The sequence below is a fragment of the Eubalaena glacialis genome, chromosome 20, assembly GCF_028564815.1.
Source record: "Eubalaena glacialis isolate mEubGla1 chromosome 20, mEubGla1.1.hap2.+ XY, whole genome shotgun sequence".
Classification (NCBI taxonomy): Eukaryota; Metazoa; Chordata; class Mammalia; order Artiodactyla; family Balaenidae; genus Eubalaena; species Eubalaena glacialis.
Genome location: NC_083735.1, coordinates 13,096,490 through 13,121,838, shown reverse-complemented (window position 1 = coordinate 13,121,838; position 25,349 = coordinate 13,096,490). Strand labels below are relative to the sequence as shown.

At 35.3% G+C, this 25,349-nt stretch overlaps 1 protein-coding gene across 1 annotated transcript in view; it reads right to left on the bottom strand.

Annotated features, from left to right (window-relative positions):
- The window catches only part of TRAPPC11 (trafficking protein particle complex subunit 11), a 48,141-nt gene that overhangs the window by 20,778 nt on the left and 2,014 nt on the right, over nt 1-25,349 (bottom strand). Inside the window, exons 2-18 of the mRNA XM_061177560.1 lie at nt 24,563-24,787; nt 22,196-22,365; nt 21,465-21,535; nt 19,215-19,329; nt 18,360-18,459; nt 17,914-17,987; nt 15,924-16,020; nt 14,107-14,240; nt 13,304-13,451; nt 4,382-4,475; nt 3,484-3,563; nt 3,307-3,385; nt 3,170-3,224; nt 2,677-2,822; nt 2,195-2,256; nt 1,971-2,103; nt 1,252-1,382 (exon numbers count right to left, since the gene is read on the bottom strand). Of these exons, the coding sequence (XP_061033543.1) occupies nt 1,252-1,382; nt 1,971-2,103; nt 2,195-2,256; nt 2,677-2,822; nt 3,170-3,224; nt 3,307-3,385; nt 3,484-3,563; nt 4,382-4,475; nt 13,304-13,451; nt 14,107-14,240; nt 15,924-16,020; nt 17,914-17,987; nt 18,360-18,459; nt 19,215-19,329; nt 21,465-21,535; nt 22,196-22,365; nt 24,563-24,766 (1,893 nt within the window). The 5' untranslated portion in view covers nt 24,767-24,787. The remainder of the gene's footprint in view (nt 1-1,251; nt 1,383-1,970; nt 2,104-2,194; nt 2,257-2,676; nt 2,823-3,169; nt 3,225-3,306; nt 3,386-3,483; nt 3,564-4,381; nt 4,476-13,303; nt 13,452-14,106; nt 14,241-15,923; nt 16,021-17,913; nt 17,988-18,359; nt 18,460-19,214; nt 19,330-21,464; nt 21,536-22,195; nt 22,366-24,562; nt 24,788-25,349) is intronic.

The following is a 25,349-nucleotide window of genomic DNA, read 5'->3' as shown; positions in this document are numbered from 1 at the left end:
CAGGGACATTGCTCAGTTCTTATGAGTCAAAAAAAACATATTTAAACAGATAACATTCTTTCTTTACCACCATCCAATAAATAAACAGCTAGATAACGAATAAATGAATGAATAAATCAATCTTAAAAGACTTCTATTGATACTTCCCAGACTGCCTCTGCTTAACTCTCCAGGTTCCTCTAAGCCACCCAGCCTGACTCCCACTCACCCCGCCTACAACCCCTCCGCTCTCGTGAGGCTGCTGCCTCCACTTGCCCAAAAACACAGGACATTCACTCCTGTTTCCATTCAGCGTTTTCTCATTGCCAAACACATCCTTTCCCTCTCATCTTTTTAAACCTATCTTAATTGCGCCTTCAATTTTGAAACTTCCTCTCTTTTCTCCGGCATGCCTGCCATAACAGTGTTTCTAGCCTACACACATAATTTAGTCCTCAATACACATTTAGGCAATCTGTGAGCCAGTCCTGGCCTTGCTCCCAAAATGCTTATATTTTAGTGGGGTTGACATATGCTAAACTTTTTCAGGTTCACCATGATGCTAAGAATATTGTAACTCTCAATAAATGCTTGCTGGTTAACGGCTCAATATACTTTCTGTGTGACCAGAAAATTAGAAGTGAGCTTATAACTGAAACAGAATGTAATCAAGCACTTGACTATATCGCACTATAAAAATGTTCATATGTAGGAAATATAGTACGATCCCAATTCTGGAGAAAAAAGTTGCTTATATATGCGTGCACATAAGATGTCTAGACTATTCAAGAAGTTAATTGTGATGCCTCCTAAGGAATGGAGTTGGAGGAACACACATTTACTTTCTACTTTATATCCATCTATTCCACTTTCATTTCTTTAACATCAAACATATAACAGTTTTATAATATAAAGCTAATACCAATGTTAGAATAAAGCAAATGATTTTGAAAATTATATTCATTCTGAATATATCTTATTTGAAATTCAAGATACATATTACAAAACTTTTTGTCTATGTGTAGACAAAGTTCTTAGGTTTCCTAAGCAGGGAGTGAAAACAAAAATTAGAATAGAAAAGTGTAAAACTTGAATTGTGGATACAGAAGTTGAGAACTATAAATACATTTATTTTTAAATAGACTCTATCAAAATACATTTGTTAATATGAAACCATTAAGACATAAAATTCACTAAGCATATTTTACCTCATTTAATGCAAGCTACAATAAGATACACACATGGTAAAAACACATTAAAAGGTACCATTACCTGATTATTAAAGCTGACACAGAGCTTAGAAAACCTAATGGGATGTGGACAATCAGCCTTCAGATAAATATCGAACTGCACGGGAACATCGACATGAAAACTTGGGGCGTGGAACTTGGCTTTGCATTGCACTAGGAATAAAACAAAAAGGGCTGAGTCAGACACCACCAGACACGCTAAACACACACATTATTCTCTGATCCACATCTACTCTTCAGAAAGGAAACAGCTACACTGGATATTCTTACTGACTTCTGCACCTGAAGCATTTCAAAAGACATAAATCAAACCAAATTTAAATAAACTCTAGCTCCAAAACCTCTCTAATTTTAAAAACATGGTTCCTCCTAAAATGTAACTGACATAGGATTTTAAAGAAAAAAGAACCACTTTGTTATTTTCAACTTATTTCAAAATACCTGCCTAGACAATAAAGCATAAACTTTTAAAATAACTGTCTTTTCAAATGCATTTCAAATAACATCTGAACTACAAATGAACAGAGTAAATTTTAAGACCTCAACTAAGTATTTAAAATTTTGACCATCTTTAAAGTCGATGGGCAGAAAAAAAAAAAAAAAAAAAAAAAAAAATCACACAGTTCATCTACAAAATGACTGTACTTGGAAAATTCTTTGACTTTATTATTCTGTGTCTATTTATTTTATAGAAATAAGGACGATTTCTCTAAAATAATACTGTAGACGTTGGTTACCCACCAAATGGCACAAAGTCCTGTACACCTATTGTGAAAAGATTGTTGCCGGCCAGAGAAATTCGGTCCGCCCACAGCTTCTGAGCAGTTTTCACAGCTAATATATCACAGTCAGGTTCAGGATCAGGACTTTCATTCTGCACCAACATGGAGTTAAACATCTGTTCAGCTAGTTATATAAAATACACATATCCAGATACAGATTTTATATAAAGAATTCCAACCTACCATTAAGACATTTATGAGGTTTTTTTCTATCCGAGATTTCTGGTCATCTTTCAGAGTTGAACCTAATAGGAAGGAGGAAGGAAGAAAATTATAACTACAAGACAAGCCCACTACCCCCATTTCAGGTATTAAAACCCTGCAGATAAATCTCTCTTCTAAGATGGCTAAGCACAACTCCGGAAAACTGACAGCACAGCTTTCTAAAAGTCAGCCCCAATGCTTGATGTATGTGCGTTTGAACTCTATGTGAAAAATTATTTTATGCCATATTTTAAAAAGGCAGATTTTTCTGAACTACAATAAGACCTTCAACTATAATAAGTTCCAATAAAGTATAAAACCCCTTCACTCCGCAAAGTGACTTGCATGTGATAACAGTGCTACCAGATATTCGATACTGAATTATTCTTCCAATTTAAAGAAGCTAAAGATGCTATGTAATTGTAAAGATTCAGAATTTTACTGAAAGAACATCAAGTTACCTCTTCCAAGGAGTTCTAGGGAATAAGTGATGTAATCTTTCAGTTGGGCCATGAGGTAGGAACACTTCAGAGCTGTGGTCAGTATAGACGTGAGCAGGGTCCACCATCCTTCACTCCGATAATCACACATCACATAATCCAGCAACCTAACAGAGGACAAAATGTCAGACAGGCTGAGACAGCTTCACGAGAAAGGGTTTGAAGAGTTCATGGAGCAACTAAAATAAACTGCTTTACTCATTTTATATAAACTTCAGAAAATCTTACTGAAATAGTTTAACAGGTATTTTCACATTAGGTAAATGTGAGGTTTCCTAAGACTCTGATAATGACTGTACCAGCAGACAACACTTGAATAAATATCACGGAAATGGTGTTTAATAGAAGTAGGAATAAATATGGAAATAATAAATCCTTCAATACAGATTTCCATGCTAATTCTGCTGCAAGGGAATCAGAATACTTGTAAAAATAAATAGTGAACAGAACTCACTTCAAAGCTTTGGTATAATCCTTTGCATAATAATATTCCTCTCCCATTTGAACCACTATAAAGGAAAAAAGACTGTATGAACATAATTTAAAATTACTCAAAGTTGCACAAAGTTGTGGCATGTTATGGATACCTACTCAGATGACTTTTCATTCTTGGACACTTATATTTCTTAAATTGCGCAACAGCATTGCTCAGAAGAGTTATTATTATTTCCTGTTAGAAAAGATAAAATGTGAAACATTCCAATAAAAATAGTCTCATGTTTTCCTGGAATACTGTAAAAAATAGTTTATACTGGAAAAAAGACTTACAGAGTGAACAACACTTCTCTCCTTCAGCTGAATGGCAAGAATCCCCACCTTCTCTTTTTCGGGATCAGAAAGATCAAAACCTGTATAAGATAGGACACAACCCATTTTAGATAGCTCATTTAACACAAATCCTTCACACGAACACTGGATGTGTACACTCCTTGAATCCTTCGTATACAATGTACTTAAGATTCTTAAACATTCTAGAATACTAAAGATTCTAAGAGACAGCTTTATTAGCATGGAATCTTCTCTGTGGTCTCTGTTCCGAAGGGTACGTTACTGAGCTCTGTACTCTTTTGCCCAGTGGAATCAACCACCTCAAAAGTAATACCAATATCATTTTCTAGACAAAATACATTTCCTGTAGATCAAAGTAAATAATTTCTTAAGAAAAAGTTTAATGGCCACAGAAATTGCTCAAATTAAGTGTGTATAAAACAAAAAAGATAGAGAAACTATTTTTAAGGTGGTTCAAGTAATGATGTTCTAAAATGTCAAACATAAAAAATCGTTAAACTTAACTGGAATTAAAATATTTAAATATTTTAAACTGTTTAAATTTAAATTTAAACTGATTAAAAAAATAAATAAAAATAAATAAATAAATAAAATAATAAAATAAAATATTTAAATAGACCAGAGTGGCTTATTAATTGTGTCATTTAAGACAACAGATGTCCAAATGTTTTAGTCACATCCACATCTTTAATTATAAGTCATTCTGAGACGTAGTGATAAAAACAACACATTCTTAAAGTAAATCTTAAGAAGTGTTTAAAAAGCACGTATTTTTACCTCAACATAATTTGTTATACTAGTGCAGCCATGGAAAAATTAAGATAGCAACCTTCTGCTTTTGAGGTTGAGAGAAGGGGAAAGAGGAAAAATTATTTACTTAGTATTCCTTGTCGCCAGGATCGTTGTCCGTAGAAGTCAAGAAGTCCTGTTTGCGTTTCTAAGGGATCAGGACTGGGGTACGTTATAGAAGCCTGTAAGTTAAAACACAACCCATCAAAACCAACTCTTCCTCGATCTTTGTTAGAATAAAAAAGCTTTCATAAATACGAATAACACATTCAAATATCAAAGTTGTGAATATTTTAACATAAATTAAATTTTCATAAAATTAAACAAGAAATGTTTCATTTAATATTAGGTAGTCTTATAAAAATTAAATGGAATAAATCAACCTGATTCTGACAAATTATTTCATAGTAACTAACTGCTCTACATTTTCTTTTAATTTATAAACCAGTAAAAATACATTACAAATTAAATTTGATGGTTATTCCACATGTATAAGTGTTTTTTGTGCAAATAAAAATAATGCTATAGGAGTTTTGAAAAGAAAACACTATTTTCCTTTTTTATTGCATGTGTATTAAGTCTTGGTATTGATGGGGGAAGGATGTTTTTGGCAGCAGAATTTACAAATTTATACCGCTTTTCTTTTTTATAACTTTTCCCTCTAAAACCAAAATGTAACACAAATAATTGTTAAAAAATGCAGAAAATGTCCAAAAGGAAGAGGATAAAAATTTAAATTACCTATACACCTACTACCACTGTTAACAGTGTATATACATTATTCTTCCAGATTTTGTATGCAAACGTTTATTCGTCATCAGCTGAAATAATTTTTCAACCTGCTTTTTTCTTTTAAATACATTCTGTATATCTCACCATATCATTAAAGATTCTTCCAAAACGTTATTTTTCATGGCTGCCTGCTGTTCCACATTGTAACAGATTCCCTATAGCTGTTCACATTGTTATTTTTATTTTACATTACAATTAGTAAATCTGTCAGAACAACTCTACAAATAAATTTTAATACTTATCTCTTAGGATCTCTTATCTGCCTTAGGCTTTCCGAATATGAAATTCTGGGTCAAAAGACAGGCATGATTTTGAGGCTTCTTAAATTATTACTCGACAGAAATATTATTTTACATTCCAGCCAACATTTGCTAATGCCCATTTCCTCATATCCATACAAGACCAAGTTTTAATCACCTTTTAAAATACTGTGCTCAAATATGCCAAACTTTTAAAATATAATACATGCAATGAAATTATATATCATATACAAATAACATGGTAGAAACCAGTCTAGGTATATCATGATTTAAGGGGAAAAAATCCAAGCATTTAAAGTACTAATATGCAAACTCTGTTTTTTTGAACAGTTTTTTAAGTAGCACTGTTGCTAAAATTCACTTTTTTTTTTTTTTTTTAAACATCTTTATTGAAGTATAATTGCTTTACAATGGTGTGCTAGCTTCTGCTTTACAACAAAGTGAATCAGTTACACATATACATATGTTGCCATATCTCTTCCCTCTTGCATCTCCCTCCCTCCCACCCTCCCTATCCCACCCCTCTAGGTGGTCACAAAGCACCGAGCTGATCTCCCTGTGCTATGCGGCTGCTTCCCACTAGTTATCTATTTTACATTTGGTAGTGTATATATGTCCATGACACTCTCTCACCCTGTCACATCTCACCCCTCCCCCTCCCCATATCCTCAAGTCCATTCTCTAGTAGGTCTGTGTCTTTATTCCCATCTTGCCACTAGGTTCTTCATGACCTCTTTTTTTTTTTTTTTTTTTCCCTTAGATTCCATATATATGTGTTAGCATACTGTATTTGTTTTTCTCTTTCTGACTTACTTCACTCTGTATGACAGACTCTAACTCCATCCACCTCATTACAAACACCTCCATTTCATTTCTTTTTATGGCTGAGTAATATTCCATTGTATATATGTGCCACATCTTCTTTATCCATTCATCCGATGATGGACACCTAGGTTGCTTCCATGTCCTGGCTATTGTAAACAGAGCTGCAATGAATATTTTGGTACATGACTCTTTCTGAATTATGGTTTTCTCAGGGTATATGCCCAGTAGTGGGATTGCTGGGTCATATGGTAGTTCTATTTTTAGTTTTTTAAGGCACCTCCATACTGTTCTCCATAGTGGCTGTATCAATTTACATTCCCACCAACAGTGCAAGAGTGTTCCCTTTTCTCCACACCCTCTCCAGCATTTATTGTTTCTAGATTTTTTGATGATGGCCATTCTGACCGGTGTGAGATGATACCTCATTGTAGTTTTGATTTGCATTTCTCTAATGATTAATGATGTTGAGCATTCTTTCATGTGTCTGTTGGCAATCTGTATCTCTTCTTTGGAGAAATGTCTATTTAGGTCTTCTGCCCATTTTTGGATTGGGTTGTTTGTTTTTTTGTTATTGAGCTGCATGAGCTGCTTGTAAATCTTGGAGATTAATCCTTTGTCCGTTGCTTCATTTGCAAATATTTTCTCCCATTCTGAGGGTTGTCTTTTGGTCTTGTTTATGGTTTCCTTTGCTGTGCAAAAGCTTTTAAGTTTCATTAGGTCCCATTTGTTTATTTGTGTTTTTATTTCCATTTTTCTAGGACCTGGGTCAAAAAGGATCTTGCTGTGACTTATGTCATACAGTGTTCTGCCTATGTTTTCCTCTAAGAGTTTGATAGTGTCTGGCCTTACACTTAGGTCTTTAATCCATTTTGAGTTTATTTTTGTGTATGGTGTTAGGGAGTGTTCTAATTTCATACTTTTACATGTACCTGTCCAATTTTCCCAGCACCACTTATTGAAGAGGCTGTCTTTTCTCCACTGTATATGCTTGCCTCCTTTATCAAAGATAAGGTGACCATATGTGCGTGGGCTTATCTCTGGGCTTTCTATCCTGTTCCATTGATCTATATTTCTGTTTTTGTGCCAGTACCAAACTGTCTTGATTACTGTAGCTTTGTAATATAGTCTGAAGTCAGGGAGCCTGATTCCTCCAGCTCCATTTTTCGTTCTCAAGATTGCTTTGGCTATTCGGGGTCTTTTGTGTTTCCATACAAATTGTGAAATTTTTTGTTCTAGTTCTGTGAAAAATGCCAGTGGTAGTTTGATAGGGATTGCATTGAATCTGTAGATTGCTTTGGGTAGCAGAGTCATTTTCGCAATGTTTATTCTTCCAATCCAAGAACATGGTATATCTCTCCATCTATTTGTATCATCTTTAATTTCTTTCATCAGTGTCCTATAATTTTCTGCATACAGGTCTTTTGTCTCCTTAGGTAGGTTTATTCCTAGGTATTTTATTCTTTTTGTTGCAATGGTAAACGGGAGTGTTTTCTTAATTTCACTTTCAGATTTTTCATCATTAGTATACAGGAATGCAAGAGATTTCTGTGCATTAATTTTGTATCCTGCTACTTTACCAAATTCATTGATTAGCTCTAGTAGTTTTCTGGTAGCATCTTTTGGATTCTCTATGTATAGTATCATGTCATCTGCAAACAGTGACAGCTTTACTTCTTCTTTTCCGATTTGGATTCCTTTTATTTCTTTTTCGTCTCTGATTGCTGTGGCTAACACTTCCAAAACTATGTTGAATAATAGTGGTGAGAGTGGGCAACCTTGTCTTGTTCCTGATCTTAGTGGAAATGGTTTCAGTTTTTCACCATTGAGGACAATGTTGGCTGTGGGTTTGTCATATACGGCCTTTATTATGTTGAGGAAAGTTCCCTCTATGCCTACTTTCTGCAGGACTTTTATCATAAATGGGTGTTGAATTTTGTCGAAAGCTTTCTCTGCATCTATTGAGATGATCATATGGTTTTTCTCCTTCAATTTGTTAATATGATGTATCACGTTGATTGATTTGCGTATATTGAAGAATCCTTGCATTCCTGGAATAAACCCCACTTGATCATGGTGTATGATCCTTTTAATGTGCTGTTGGATTCCGTTTGCTAGTATTTTGTTGAGGATTTTTGCATCTATGTTCATCAGTGATATTGGCCTGTAGTTTTCTTTCTTTGTGACATCTTTGCCTGGTTTTGGTATCAGGGTGATGGTGGCCTCGTAGAATGAGTTGGGGAGTGTTCCTCCCTCTGCAATATTTTGGAAGAGTTTGAGAAGGATAGGTGTTAGCTCTTCTCTAAATGTTTGATAGAATTCGCCTGTGAAGCCATCTGGTCCTGGGCTTTTGTGTGTTGGAAGATTTTTAATCACAGTTTCAATTTCAGTGCTTGTGATTGGTCTGTTCATATTTTCTATTTCTTCCTGGTTCAGTCTCGGCAGGTTGTGCATTTCTAAGAATCTGTCCATTTCTTCCAGGTTGTCCATTTTATTAGCATAGAGTTGCTTGTAGTAATCTCTTATGATCGTTTGTATTTCTGCAGTGTCAGTGGTTACTTCTCCTTTTTCATTTCTAATTCTATTAATTTGAGTCTTCTCCTTTTTTCTCTTGATGAGTCTGGCTAATGGTTTATCAATTTTGTTTATCTTCTCAAAGAACCAGCTTTTAGTTTCACTGATTTTTGCTATTGTTTCCTTCATTTCTTTTTCATTTATTTCTGATCTGATCTTTATGATTTCTTTCCTTCTGCTAGCTTTGGGGTTTTTTTGTTCTTCTTTCTCTAATTGCTTTAGGTGCAAGGTTAGGTTGTTTATTCGAGATGTTTCCTGTTTCTTGATGTAGGCTTGTATTGCTATAAACTTCCCTCTTAGAACTGCTTTTGCTGCATCCCATAGGTTTTGGATCGTCGTGTCTCCATTGTCATTTGTTTCTAGGTATTTTTTGATTTCCCCTTTGATTTCTTCAGTGATCACTTCGTTATTAAGTAGTGTATTGTGTAGCCTCCATGTGTTTGTATTTTTTACAGATCTTTTCCTGTAATTGATATCTAGTCTCATAGCGTTGTGGTCGGAAATGATACTTGATACGATTTCAATTTTTTTAAATTTACCAAGGCTTGATTTGTGACCCAAGATATGATCTATCCTGGAGAATGTTCCATGAGCACTTGAGAAAAATGTGTATTCTGTTGTTTTTGGGTGGAATGTCCTATAAATATCAATTAAGTCCATCTTGTTTAATGTATCATTTAAAGCTTGTGTTTCCTTATTTATTTTCATTTTGGATGATCTGTCCATTGGTGAAAGTGGGGTGTTAAAGTCCCCTACTATGATTGTGTTACTGTCGATTTCCCCTTTTATGGCTGTTAGTATTTGCCTTATGTATTGAGGTGCTCCTATGTTGGGTGCATAAATATTTACAATTGTTATACCTTCCTCTTGGATCGATCCCTTGATCATTATATAGTGTCCGTCTTTGTCTCTTGTAATTGTCTTTATTTTAAAGTCTATTTTGTCTGATATGAGAATTGCTACTCCAGCTTTCTTTTGATTTCCATTTGCATGGAATATCTTTTTCCATCCCCTCACTTTCAGTCTGTATGTGTCTCTAGGTCTGAAGTGGGTCTCTTGTAGACAGCATATATATGGGTCTTGTTTTTGTATCCATTCAGCCAGTCTGTGTCTTTTGGTGGGAGCATTTAATCCATTTACATTTAAGGTAATTATCGATATGTATGTTCCTATTCCCATTTTCTTAAATGTTTTGGGTTTGTTATTGTAGGTGTTTTCCTTCTCTTGTGTTTCTTGCCTAGAGAAGTTCCTTTAGCATTTGTTGTAAAGCTGGTTTGGTGGTGCTGAACTCTCTCAGCTTTTGCTTGTCTGTAAAGGTTTTAATTTCTCCATCAAATCTGAATGAGATCCTTGCTGGGTAGAGTAATCTTGGTTGTAGGTTTTTCTCCTTCATCACTTTAAGTATATCCTGCCACTCCCTTCTGGCTTGCAGCGTTTCTGCTGAAAGATCAGCTGTTAACCTTATGGGGATGCCCTTGTGTGTTATCTGTTGTTTTTCCCTTGCTGCTTTTAATATGTTTTCTTTATATTTAATTTTTGATAGTTTGATTAATATGTGTCTTGGTGTGTTTCTCCTTGGATTTATCCTGTATGGGACTCTCTGTGCTTCCAGGACTTGATTAACTATTTCCTTTCCCATATTAGGGAAGTTTTCAACTATAATCTCTTCAAATATTTTCTCAGTCCCTTTCTTTTTCTCTTCTTCTTCTGGGACCCCTATAATTCGAATGTTGGTGCGTTTAATGTTGTCCCAGAGGTCTCTGAGACTGTCCTCAGTTCTTTTCATTCTTTTTTCTTTATTCTGGTCTGCAGTAGTTATTTCCACCATTTTATCTTCCAGGTCACTTATCCGTTCTTCTGCCTCAGTTATTCTGCTATTGATCCCTTCTAGAGTATTTTTAATTTCATTTATTGTGCTTGTCATCGTTTCTTGGTTCCTCTTTAGTTCTTCTACGTCCTTGTTAAATGTTTCTTGCATTTTGTCTATTCTATTTCCAAGACTTTGGATCATCCTTACTATCATTATTCTGAATTCTTTTTCAGGTAGACTACCTATTTCCTCTTCATTTGTTAGGTCTGGTGTGTTTTGACCCTGCTCCTTCATCTGCTGTGTGTTTTTCTGTCTTCTCATTTTGCTTATCTTACTGTGCTTGGGGTCTCCTTTTCACAGGCTGCAGGTTCGTAGTTCCCGTTGTTTTTGGTATCTGTCCCCAGTGGCTAAGGTTGGTTCAGTGGGTTGTGTAGGTTTCCTGGTGGAGGGAACTAGTGCCTGTGTTCTGGTGGATGAGGCTGGATGTTGTCTTTCTGGTGGGTTCGTCCACGTCTGGTGGTGTGTTTTGGGGTGTCTGTGGCCTTATTATGATTTTAGGCAGCCTCTCTGTTAATGGATGGGGCTGTGTTCCTCTCTTGCTAGTTGTTTGGCATAGGGTGTCCAGCACTGTAGCTTGCTGGTCGTTGAGTGAAGCTGGGTCTTGATGTTGAGATGGAGATCTGTGAGAGATTTTCGCCGTTTGGTATTACGTGGAGCTGGGAGGTCTCTTGTGGACCAGTGTCCTGAAGTTGGCTCTCCCACCTCAGAGGCACAGCCCTGATGCCTGGCTGGAGCACCAAGAGCCTTTCATCCACACGGCTCAGAATAAAAGGGAGAAAAAATGGAAAGAAAGAAAAAAAGAGGATAAAATAAAATAAAATAAAGCAATTATAATAAAAAATAAGAAAAAAATTATTAAGAGTAAATTTATTAAGAAAAAAAATTTTTTTTAATTTTTAAAAATAGATTTATTAATTTTTTATACTAAAAATAAGAAAAAAATTATTTAGAAGAAATTTATTAAGAAAAAAAATTTTTTAATTTTTTAAAATAAAAAATATGAAAAAACTTATTAAAAATTTTTTTTAAAAATAGAAAATAAGGAAAAAATTATTAAGAAAACATTTATTAGGGAAAAAAAAAATTTTTAAGCCAAAAAAAAAAAAAAAAAACAAACAAACAAAAAAAACGGACGGACCTAACCCTAGGACTAACGGTGAGAGCAAAGCTATACAGACAAAATCTCACCCAGAAGCATACACATCTACACTCACAAAAAAAAGGAAAAGGGGAAAAGTTAATATATCCTGCTCCCAAAGTCCATCTCCTAAATTTGGGATGATTCGTTGTCTATTCAGGTATTCAACAGATGCAGGCACATCAAGTTGTTTGTGGAGCTTTAATCCGCTGCTTCTGAGGCTGCTGGGAGAGATTTCCCTTTCTCTTCTTTGTTCCTACAGCTCCCGGGGTTCAGCTTTGGATTTGGACCCGCCTCTGCATGTAGGTCCCCTGAGGGCGTCTGTTCCCTTTTGGGAGGTCTGACGTCTTCTGCCAGCGTTCAGTGGGTGTTCTGTAGGAGCAGTTCCACGTGTAGATGTATTTCTCATGTATTTTGAGATCACTTCAGGTCTCTTGTTTCTACACAGAAGAATCTTCAGGTATTGCTAGGGAAACATCCTCATATTCCCTATGAAGCAGTAGGTGTGTCCTATTTGAAGCAGAGCCTGGTATAGCCTTTTCCATGGGGCTCTGAGACAGTCTCCTTTGTGCACTACTCCTTTGGCAGGTGGCCGATGAAAGAGCCTTCAGGCAGAAATCAGAATAAACTACCTTAAGGTTCAAGACATCGCACCCCTGCACAGCCTTTGGGCCAGAGCTCCATTCCCCAACCTGGCCAGGCCTCTGGAGCCAGGCGCCGCTTCACTGTGACTCTGAGCAAGGAAGGTGGGGGGAACGGTGTCGCACTGAGGAGGTTTGGGGTTTGCTTGATAGGTGACGTGAGCCACACTCTTCACAGAGAACTCTGAGACACCACGAGGCGGGAAGCAACGGCAGCCGTGACTTCCTGTTTCCAGGATTCCCTTACCGGCTCCTAAAATTCACCTATCTTCAGAGAAGAAATCTGAGGTTTCAAGTGAAAATAAACTGATATAACTATGTGAATGTAAATATCTCTATCTATATACACACACTATGTTCTTATTTTAAAGGTGCTTACGGGAAACTCGTATTTAAATATAATCATCCAAGAGAAAGGCAAAATGAAATGTCAGGTTTAAGAAAATATGCAGTTAACATCCTCAAATAGATTCTTTAGAGTTTTCCATAGAGGAGAACCCCAGGAAGAGAAAGAAGGCCAACGTTATGCTCTCCAGTGGGTCAAAATAAAGCACATTTCTCAGTGTCCTTCAAACTCTAGCAGTGATCACAGAAACAAAACAATGGATTTACAGTATGGCATGGACTAAACTGTGGCTTTTATTTTAAAGTAACTTTCTCTCCTCTAAATCACTGACTTATTGCTAATCATAAATCAGTTCTTCAAAGAAAAACTTCTGCTTAATTCACAGGTGAAAATAGAGTACTCAGGCTAAAACTGAAAATAATCGTAATTCCTGAAAATATAAAAGATAAAAACTTGTTACATGCAAAGGCTTGGAAAAAATTATCAACACCAATCAGTATTATCTTCTTTCAAGAGAAGGTTAATAGATTTCCTAAATGCCAGATAATACAGGAGTCAGTGACTTACTTCGTGGTTACAGAGGGTTTTCGTAAGCTGTTTCCGCTCCTGGGCATAGTATGCTGCCTGCTGGTAATAGAAACCAGGATTCTGAGTTTGAATAGCTGTCAACCCCAACTTGATAGCTTCATCAAATAAATCTCCAAAGGCCTGGAATCTTAAAGAAAAAAAAAAAAATCAAGAAATAAAAAAATGGAATTAAAAAGAAAAAGGAAAGAAAAAGCAGCTTACTTCTAGTAGTTATTCATCCTGGAACCATAACCTCAGCAGACTGTATCAAAATAATGCTACTGCTGAACTATTAATTGTGGGGATTTCTTTGTAAACACTAACACACACTAATCGTAGGTTACAGAAAAATTCTTTAAGTCAACTCTTCTGTGTTAGCAGGTCTTTACAAATATACCATCAGGCCAGATGTCAACATAGTTCCCACCACTCAAATACATCCATGTTTCTGGGAAAATTTTCATTTTAGCAATTCTTAGTCATCAGTCTCAGAGAGCAAGTTCCATGTCAGTAGGGATACTGTATATTCACTGCTATATTCTCGGTATCTAGACACATGGTGGAAACTTGATATATATATATTGAATGAAAGAGACGGTCCCAGGAACTAGCTAATTTCCATTAAGAAACTGTATGAATCAGTATCTACCATTACTGGGAACATACTTATGGTGGATCATTAAAAACCTACTTACTGACAAAAATCTTAGTTCGATTTAGAACCAAAGTCCATGCTAACTCCATTCCTCCAAACCCCAAGTATTTGTTTAAAAAACATTCTGAAAATACAACTTAAAACATACTGTTTAGACATCCATGCAGCATGCTCAAAAGACAACTCTGCACTTCCGATTTTTTTCTTACACAAGTCGATGTGCTTTCGGAACTGAGCAATTGCATCCAGTGGGGTGTTGTGCTGAAAACACAGCCTACAGATCTGGAAGGTGTAAAATCAACCCCAAAGTAAAGAAGAAAACCAAAGTCAAAAGGCGTATTCATTTAAAAATATATAAAAATTGAGACTAACTTTAAAGAGTATGGAATTTCCTTCTCTGAAGTTCAATAGAATTGAAGTGCAACAGAACTGATTTTCTCTATTAGAAAGGTTATGCTAAAAACAGAGGTTATGTCCCTTTGATTAATGAAATAAAATTGTTCACTATTTGTAATGAATCTATTCTATACGTTACAAAGTTTTTTAAAGTATAGAATAAAGAAATATTAAACCCAATGAAGAGCATAAAGACGGGCAAAAATGAAATATTTCCAACAGGTAACTGAGAAAGGACAGATTAACTTTCAGTTTTAGAACTGTCAGAAAGCTAAAGATTTTTTGTAGAACAATTAGAGCACAGTAGCTTCCATATCAAACAAGGATTACAGAAATTCTTGAAAAATTATCTGGGATGTTATTTCAAAGTAATAATCTATATGTATGTAGGGTAAATGAAAAAGAAAGAAGAAACAAAGCCTAAATTTATTTCCACATGCTTATTACCACTTTTAATTTTATTTTTTTAGGTATAAGGGAATACATGAAAAGTTAAATCTCTCATCCATCCCTGTCCCTCAGCCATCCAATTTCCCTCTCTAGAGGCAACCAGCTCCCAGCATACATTTGGTGATACATTCTGTGCACAGACAAGTGTGTATGTGCATTTACAAATAAACTATTATTTTTATACAAATAGCATCACACTAAATATGCTGCTTTGTGCCTTACTTTTTTCACCTAACAATATATCTTGGATATCATTCCATTTCAATGCATGGAGCTGCTTCATTCTTGATAGTTGTATAATATTTCGTTGTTTGGAGTTATAATTTATATTGACCAGTCAGTTATTGTGGGGTTGTTTCCAACCTTTTCCTATTACAAGAGGCAATAAATATCCTTACATATGTGATTTGCAAGTCTTAGCACATACGTGGGATAAATTTCCCAAAATGGAATTGCTAGGTCAAAAGGAATATCTACTTTAAATCTGCACTGTCATTGCAAAAATAGCCTCTATAGAAGTTGTACTAATTTACACTTACACAAGCAGTGAACAAAGTGTCCCTCTGCCCTTACATCACTAACCCAGTGCCAGCCTCTTTAAAAGATGAGTGTGGAAAGATTAAAAGCAAAACAAAAAGCCTCATCTACCTTCTGCGGGTGTCTATTTCTACCATATACAACCTTAAAATGCTCACATAACAGATATAAAAGTTTTCTCTAAGAGGAATAGGTACACCTTTTCTATGGCTGGCCATTAAACCAAGGAAGGCTTACCCAGTTCTAATTAAGTTGCAGCTTCTAAAATTCAATACTGTAGGCAGCTTTCTTCTCACTCCCTCCTGCACCCACTTAAAAACAAACAAAAGACCCTCCTCAAGGAGTTTTACAAAGATAAAACTCCTCTAAATGAGAACTCTGGGACCATAGCTCAAAACCAAGCATTACAATTAGGCTGCTAAGAACCAGGGTGCTCCTTGAGATAAAGGACATAAAACAGCATAGCATAATTCATCAAATACTCACTTTTCAGAGCAAGTGAGTCATCTGGATTTCCAAACTTTAAAAAGATACTCCAATATTTAAAGCCAAATTTTGTTTATTTGGAAGTAGAATTATTACCTTGTAGTTTATAAATCCTGCCATGGTCTTAATTTCCAGAATATTAGTTTCATGGGCTCTCAATTCATGTACAAGATTATAGGCGGTCCTGTAATTCCTAATATAAACATGGGGAAGGTAGTTAATTATGATATAAATTAATTTTAAGTAAAGATTCCTAAGAGCAAAATTATTAGAAATAACAGAAACAATATTTACTCAACATTTCTTAGCACTCAACAGCTCAATAATAACATATACATAACAATCTCTGATGTCCTGTAAAATGATATATTGGTTCATTATGTGTGGGAGGAATCAATGACTTTTCACCAAGAACAGAACCACTGTACACTGCTGTCATTAACATCTGCCTATAACTGATAGGAATTCAGTTGCAAAATGAAAGTAAAGTGGAAAAGTGTCCAGAGTTACATGACAAAATTAACATTCTGTTAAAAAAAATTAGTATTTTTTAAAAGTACCATGTTGAGCTTCTCAAACAAACAGAAATTGTATTAGCAAAGAAGGTGCTATCAAGACAGAGATGGGTCAACAGCTTTAAACCCAAGTATCTCCACAACTGAAATGGGTATCACTGGTCTCGGGTATGGGCTGCAGTGGGGATGCCCTCAGGGCAGCTAGCGCTGAAGGAGAGAATAGTGTGAGAAAGGAAAGTCTGATAGAAGATGGAAGGTAATGAGAAAATCTCAGTCTTCTCCAAAGAAAAGTGTTTGCTCCTAACTTCTCCATGTAACATTTTTCTTTCCAGAACTGTGTTTGAACAGAATTGGAATTGAGGGTGTTTCACTAATACCACGGATAGAAAATGAACTACATTAAAACCAACTAAAACTATATGAAGTTGTTGAGATTTACAGAACACAATTTGGTGCTTAGCACCTCATTAGCAACAAAAGAGAGAAGTTTTCTGCAATGTTCCTCTGAATGACAGACTTATTTATTTCTCTGTTCCACCCTCCCATGTATATTTAGCCTCTCCCCAATTTTAGGATATATAGCTGGTTTTTATCCTTTTGCTACACTGGCACTGTTAATCTTAAAAAACTGAGTTAAAGCTAGAAAGAGATGTTTTATTAAATTGTGTTTAGTAAAATAAAAGCAAAGGGATAAAATGCCTAACCACTGCCAACACATCTGCAACTACTCTTCAAAGCTCTAAGCAGAGCCTTAGAATGAAAAATGGGACTTCCCTGGTGGCGCAGTGGTTAAGAATCTGCCTGCCAATGCAGGGGACACAGGTTTGAGCCCTGGTCAGGGAAGATCCCACATGCTGCGGAGCAACTAAGCCCGTGCACCACAACTATTGAGCCCGCGTGCCGCAACTACTGAAGCCTGCATGCCTAGAGCCCGTGCTCCGCAACAAGAGGAGCCACTGCAATGAGAAGCCCGCGCACTGCAACGAAGAGCAGCCCCCGCTCACCGCGACTAGAGAAAAGTCTGTGTGCAGCAACGAAGACCCAATGCAGCCAAAAAATAAATAAATAAATAAAATTTAAAAAGAATGAAAAATGATGCAACTGGCAGGTATTATAAACTAAAAAAAAATTAATTAAAATAAAATCATAGTTGAATTGAAAAAATGTACTATACACCTTAAGAAATTCAGTCTGATTCAGATAATGTTTAATACACATTAAACTTTGAAAATCAGTCTTAACACAAGGATTTTACTGAGTATACAAATAAGAAGTAGGTAACACAATGGGAAAAATTTTAATATGTTTCTTTAGATCATGAAATTTAATTAAATTACACCAGAAAGCTTTCTGACACTATAAAATTTACTTCTGATAATAAAATGGATATATTTTTTAAAAAACTCAAATATATTCCATTTAACTAGAAAAATTAAAGTGAATATTACAGACCTGACTCTAACCAACATAAACATTTTAAAATTAAAGTTTGGTTGAGATTCAGAAATTGCCACTACTATGTTATTGTTAACGTAAAGAAAAATTAAATTTGACAACTGTTAGAAACTTACTTCAGAGCATTTTGTGTATCTTGTTTCAACTCACTGAAGAAAGCTATTTTGAACTGATGTCTAACAAATAAAAGCTGAAAAGAAGAATGGAAAAAAAATATCATTATTACACATATTCTCTTAAAAATGTAAAAATTACAATAATGTTTAAGAGGAGACCTAAAAGTATGAAGGAAAATATCCAAAATTAAAGTTCAAGAATTATTCCAGTAAACAAGTGTAGTTAAGAAGGCTACCAAAATCTATCTTCAAGAGCTTTAAAGGCAAAGATGACAAAAGACAAAATAGCTTTTAAAAGCTTTAAAAAAAACCTTCAAAATCACAGAAGCCATTTAAAAAACATCGAAGTATTAAAGACATTAAATCATCTCCTCAGAAATAATCAATGATGAATAATCTACTCTAGAATGCTGCTATTATTTCCTTCTTTAGGAAAAGACACATACCTGGTGTGTTGTTTTATTCAAAAATTCTTTATGAGATTTCACTCTTCTAATTTCAGTGTAGTAATAAGTCTGTGCATGTTCATAAAAGGCGTTTTCTAATCTGTTAAAAAAGACCAACATTCAAACACTGACGTTATTTTAAACCAAAGTGTTTTCAAGAATCATAAGACCTGAAAGTAAAATCCTGACAGAGATAATGTCTGCTTTACTTCATGATTAAGATAAAAAGTAAAGCAAAATATAAGCTAAATTTTTAGATAAAAAAATCTAAAAAGAAGACCCACCAAAAGCCATTTAAAATTTTACAATCTAAGAAATAACTGATAAAAATAACTTTCTTGTAATTTGTAAAAATTAGGTAATCACTAATAATCTCCTATTATTTTACAATTTTATAAGTACGAAAAAAACAGATATCTAATACTCAATTAGATTCGATTATCTTTTGTGACTGTGACATTTAGGGTTTAAAGATTAAGGAAAATAATGGGAAAAGGACCAAAAATGAGAACTGGCAAATGAGGTGGAAATAACATTTGTATAAATTAAATCCTGCTTCATTCTATAACTATGAGATTACAGGGGAACCAAGCAAATTTGCCCAGAGATGGATAAACAACTCAAAGTTCTGTTTGTGAAAATAAGTACATATCAGAAGTATCTTCTTAGGGCATGAAAGAAAGCTGAATTCAAAGTCAGATAAGGATTGAACTTCAAGGTTCTTCCTCCTCAGAATAGAACAGAGTTCTGAAGCTGCAAAGGGTTGAAATACATCTAAGAAAAATATGTAAAAAAATGAAATAAAATGGAATAGTCAAAACTTTAAAAATTCAGTATATATTCTAGGTTATTTACCTTATAATATAACCCACAAGGTGGTCCGTATGGGGCAGTACAAACAAAGACTTCCCCGAGAGTTCACACGCATTGCACAAGGCTGCAGCCCTTTCTGAAGCAATGACATCTTCTCCTGTTGACAACAAGTGCCATAAAGAGAGAAAATAATTAATGCATTTTTTCTAAATGGATATTTCCCCAAATCAGTACAATATAATTAAGAAAAAAAACCCAAACCACTTTTCACCACGTCTATAAGACCCCTGGAATCCTTGAGAGCTCTGTGGGGTGCTTAGAAGTTACACAGTACGTATCTGTTAGGAGAACACTGTGGAATTTTCTACTAGGCCAAGATAGGCCAAGTAATGCCAACAGATATACCGCTTAATTGTTTCAAAACCGTAACTAAAAATGGAAGCAATAGTTCATGAAAGTTGTTTCCAAAACTATTTAAGATGCTTCAAGTTTCAAGATAGAAACAAAAAAAGTATTTTGGCTTCTAAAGTCTGAGACGGTAGAATAAATACGCACTTGAAACCAGGACATTTTCTTACAGGAAACTAGAAATCCTACAGCATTTTTCTTTGCTCTATTGCAAATTAAGAAAAAAATATTACATAAGGAATATAATTTCAAATAGATCTCAGATAAGCAAAAAACCTTCTTTTTTAAAAATCAAGTGAATAACTCTTTTGTCAATTGACACGTGCCTCCCTGGAGGTAAGGGGAACTAGGGAGCAGGACCTGAGAAGATTTGCACTCTTTAATGTTTTTAATTTTTACGATAAGCATTTACTCATGCATTATTGGTATTTTTTAAAGTTAACACACCATATTTCCCATAACTGAATGCATGAAAGATTTCAACATTAAAAACTGCCTCCTGGTAATAAGAACATGTATGGCAGTAATAATACTAAGCAGTATTTAGGATAATCTGGAATCTTCCATTTGGACAAATTTTTGATCAAATAAATCAGATTTGGATGTTAAAAAAAAAAAAGAAAAGAGGCAATAATAATTCAAGTATAATCTTACATGTTAAAATTTTAAATTAAGACTACAATCATGATCAATCTGGATGAGACTTTTATCATTCTGAATTCAAAACCCAGCATCTGCTAGCAATTCTGGATCGGGAGGATTTATAAAGTTTTAGCATTTAATAATGTATATGTACATTTTCCCTGAAAATAGTCTTTTTTTTCCGTTATGTTTGGCTTAGACCATAATCTGTTGTTGAATGTCATAACCTCACAATCAGAAAGTGTATATTTTATTGATATTTATAGACATTTTTATGTACGTTTCATCTTACATTTTCTTTTGATCAACTTGATTACTTAAACATGTGTCAGAAAATAATGTCAAAATTGCACTTATTCATTTATATGGTTTACATTATTTTATAAGTTTATACAGTGTTAAAATATTAATTTAATATGCTTCTGTGGGGAAATATTCAGTTAGATTTATTGCTGGACTAAGCAAATTCTAGGGAAAGGTATTGACCTGCAAGAAAGTTGTTAAAAGACACAGATTATTTGCTGGACAAAAGGGATAGCTAATGTGTCTGCCTTCACTGACTATAAAGGCTTTTTTAAAATTATATGTTTAGATTAGAAAAAGGGACAAAGATTGGAAAGAGAAAAGCTTGGTAAGATATTTATCCAGGACGATACCAGAAAAGTGTCTGGCTGTACTTTAAATCTACCTTTGCTAACAGATTAGTTTCTATCAGTTTTATTAAAGATTTATTAGAAGGTACCACCTTTGTTACACCAAGAGTTTCTATCCCATTAGCATGAAATAAAGTGATTAATAATTATATTTTAAGACTGTGACAAAAAGACAATTTCTAAGGAAGATAGGCAAATGAGACCCAGACTTCACTGATATTCAAACAAAGATGCCTGGAAGTGTGGAAGGACTCAAAAAATGTTGAGTAACTAAGAAGTCCAAGGTAATCTCATTACATTGAATTTCACTTTCCCTGTAGGAAATATATCACAGTAAATAAAGAGAGACACAAATAGATTCTTGGTCACTGAAACAATTGGTAGAAAAAAATCTGTTATGAATTTTCGTATCATATTATATAAAAATATTTCCAGCAAGTTCACAAAACTACGTCTCCTTTAAAAATGCCACCATTAAATATAATAAGATATATTAAATACAAAAAAAAAAAAAAAACAACTATGCCTCCTGGTAATAAGAATTGGAGGGATAAACCAATCCATTAGTTATTAATTAACCTTTTGCTACCTGGGGGCAAAGGGGTTTTCTTCTGAATCAGAACCACTGCAACTTTTGTGTTTCTCCCTTGTAAACTCTGCCTGCAGTGGAAAAATAACAATAAAATTAGTTAAGTAATTAAACTGTTTTAACTTAAAACATGTATTCAAGACTACATAAAATACAAGCTTGACAATTCAAAGAAAGACAAATTGCAACTTAAAAACCCCAAGATTGGGGGAACTCTTTTGCTACATACAAAGAAACATACATGCCACAATGATTTAAATTCTAAAAGTATAATCTCAGATCAAGCTTCTGTTCCTTACAAAAATCTGCTTTAAAGGCAAAAGTTTAACATATACTTCAATGTAAAAGTTACACTACAACTTATTTCTTTATAGTGATATATTAGAGTAGTCATCCAAAAGACTTACTTTGAAATAAATGGTGATAAAGCAAAAAGTGTTTTATGAGACTAAATAGCAAATCACTGTATCTCCCCCCCAAAAAAATTATAAATGCAAGAAAAAGCATCTGGAAATTCAGGTCAATTTGTCTTAGAAATTTCTTCACATTGCTTACCATTCCTTAAGTTAATATTAAGGTTACCTGTTGGAAGTGAACAGGTTTCACTGGAGGCCAGTGATCCCCAAATGACTACTGCAGTCTTAACGGCACTCAGCTGCCTTCGATAAATGTCAGTAAACCCCAGATGTGAGTTTGACGCAACACAGTCAGCCTGACCAACGGGACCATACCTAACTATTTCCACTCTGGTCGCGCACTCAGACTGCTTTTCTTTCCACTGGGGCTCATCCCAGTCCAGTTCGTAGAACACGACCACCAGGGCTGGCACCAGATTCAGATGCTTATTCATCCAGCCTGTCTTCAGGATCCCTTTGGGAATGTACCATTCATACGAAGTTCTCTGCAAACATTAGCCAAAGTTGAAAAGAGGTATTTTGACAACAAGAGCAGCAGCAATCACCTGTTATGGAGTGCAGGCACTTCCTCTGTATTTATCTCATTCAATATACACACGCCGCATTTTTAAGATGAGGACATTCAGGCTTACAGAGATCAGGTAAGAGCTAGCAAGTACTGGAGGTGGAATCTCAACCCTGAAGCCAGTACCATTTCCATTCAAAGACTGACCAAAGTCAAAGCATTTCTAATGATGTCAAGGCTTTCAAATACCCTGGAAATAAACAGCCCTTTTCCCAATAAATTCTACTTATTTATATTCCTCACCATCCCAGGTTCTGTTCTTGTAAAAACTGCTCAAATATTCTCTAAAACCCAATATGGCTTCATCTGCTTCAAAGTCATGTCACCAGGATGGCATTACACCTCACTTGCGGGTGAAAGAAAAAAATGAAGGACAATTCTTAAATACAGAAGCATAAGGGCAGTCACTGGGGGTCAGCGCTAAGTGCCACGTCGTGGGGAGGGGATGCCCTGAAGAACCCGGGTGAAATCTCAAATTACACCCAAAGCACCTGCACTGGCCAGACTACTCCAGTTCACTCTGGTCCAATGGTTATTCCACGTGAGGAAAGAGAGGACAGGAAGGAAATCTGACACAAAACACCTTGGGAACTCAAGAAAGAACCAGGAGGAGGAAAATGAGAATTCTGAAGAATGAATCCAGGAGGAAAGGGGTGAGTCGTGCCGGGCCACTGGTCTTCCTTGACACAAACACCACATTAAAAACAGTGTGTAAGACCCAGGGGTGCTATTGCTCCCACAGTTTCAGAGAAAGCTCACAGTTCCTAGGGCTGGATATATGAAACTGTGTCTCTGCTGTGTGAGTCTCAAACACATGCAAAAGAATCAGCAGGTGACCAAATCTACAGGTCCTACCCTCCCCCGAGTTTAACTGAGGACAGCCAGTATTACATGCTTAATAAACACCCCAGGTGATGATATACTTGGTCCAAAGACCAGTCTGTCAGAAACATTGCTCTAGGGGGGAAAAAAAGTAGGCAGTTTATTTTGATCAATGTGTCTTATTAACTGACTTTCAGACCAACCTGAAAAGATTACAATAAATGACAAATCAGTCAATGTACATACTTTCTTAAAAAGCAAACTTGGGGCTTCCCTGGTGGCGCAGTGGTTGAGAATTTGCCTGCCAATGCAGGGGACACGGGTTCGCGCCCTGGTCTGGGAAGATCCCACATGCCGCGGAGCAGCTGGGCCCGTGAGCCACAATTACTGAGCCTGCGCGTCTGGAGCCTGTGCTCCGCAACAAGAGAGGCCGCGATAGTGAGAGGCCCGTGCACCGCGATGAAGAGTGGCCCCCACTTGCCACAACTAGAGAAAGCCCTCGCACAGAAGCGAAGACCCAACACAACCATAAATAAAAATAAATAAATAAATAAAAATTGTGAAAAAAATACACATAACATAAAAAATTAAAAAAAAAAAAGCAAACTGACATAATAAACAATATACGTGTATGAGTTGCTATTATTAATTCATACTATCACCATTCTAAGTATTTTTTTTCTAAGTAAATCAGAGTCTCTACCATGATGTTCATTCTAGAAGTCAGTTTTGAACTTAATACCCCTCCTATTCCACACTGAATAAACTGTTTTAGTTTATGTAGAACTCATCAAGGACAGAGAGCATGTATTATTTAAATTTCTATCACCAGCCTGTTGCATAGTTCCAGGTACTCTAAACCAAAGCAAGTGCTCAAAATATGTTTGTGAAATCAAACCAAACTGCAGAGACTATGGATTTTATAATGATACTGGCAATGGTGAGTGGGGAATGTGAGACCTTCCTTTTAGAGAGGCCTTTGTTAAAATTATGGAGCCTTGGGGTCTCTTTTTAACAACAAATAAAAAATGGAAAACCTAGGCTCATAGAATAGAAAGCTTAATAATTATAAAGTAATTATTCTTCTGGGATAAACAAAAAAGGGATTATTAGATACACCTGTAGTATATTACATACAAGAAAACATCTGGAGTTTTCTTCATGCACCACTGTAACCATATCCTTGATAAACTCAGGGGTTTTCCTGCACAGATATACAAACAAAAAAGATACACACACACAAAGAAAGAGACAGAGGGAGAAGGAGAGTCCCCTTGCAATCATAATGTCATTACCTTGGGTCTACATTTGGGATACTCATGGTCACCTGGGAGCACCTTGAAAGAAATCGGTACCCGATCAGCCCTCCGATTGGCACAGAAAGCATCCCAGACAGCTCGATGGACAGCATTATAAACCACATCCAGGCCCGTGAGAGTAACAAAAGCCATAGGCCGACAACATAATTCCACAGGGAAGTCCCATTGTGTGGGGCTCATGTTCAAGGAGTCAGGAAAATTCTGAAATACAAATGTTAATATATTAATAATTAATTTCTTAAAAGCCCACATCCACATCTAACATATGAACCTCCACCATTTGAAAAACATTACAAAAAGGCGAAAGTCTTTGAGTGTCTACAAACTGTCAAGCAAATCCAAAAGAAGAGAGCAAAAGGGCAAACTTTAATTCTTGAATTGGACCTATTAAAATTTAATAACTATTGGTATAATATTTTTAAAAATCTTTCATATACAAGGGTTGCAGTCAACTTTAAGACAAATCACTATTTCCAGTAACATCTCAAAACCACACAAAACTTTGGAATAAGCAGATCAGGAAAGCAGGAGGGTGATCAAAGTACTGATTTCAGTTATAAAGAAAAACAATGATTGACTTACGTATACAATAAAGTGCACTATCTCTAATATCTCTGTAATTGCTAACATCTAATTTCTGATTTCCTGAGATATCATTAAAATAATATGCTAATTATCTAAATAGCTATGTTTTCTCATTTCTCCACAATTAATACAAATGCACTACTTAAAGGAAAATCTACAAGGGAAAAAGCTAATAATG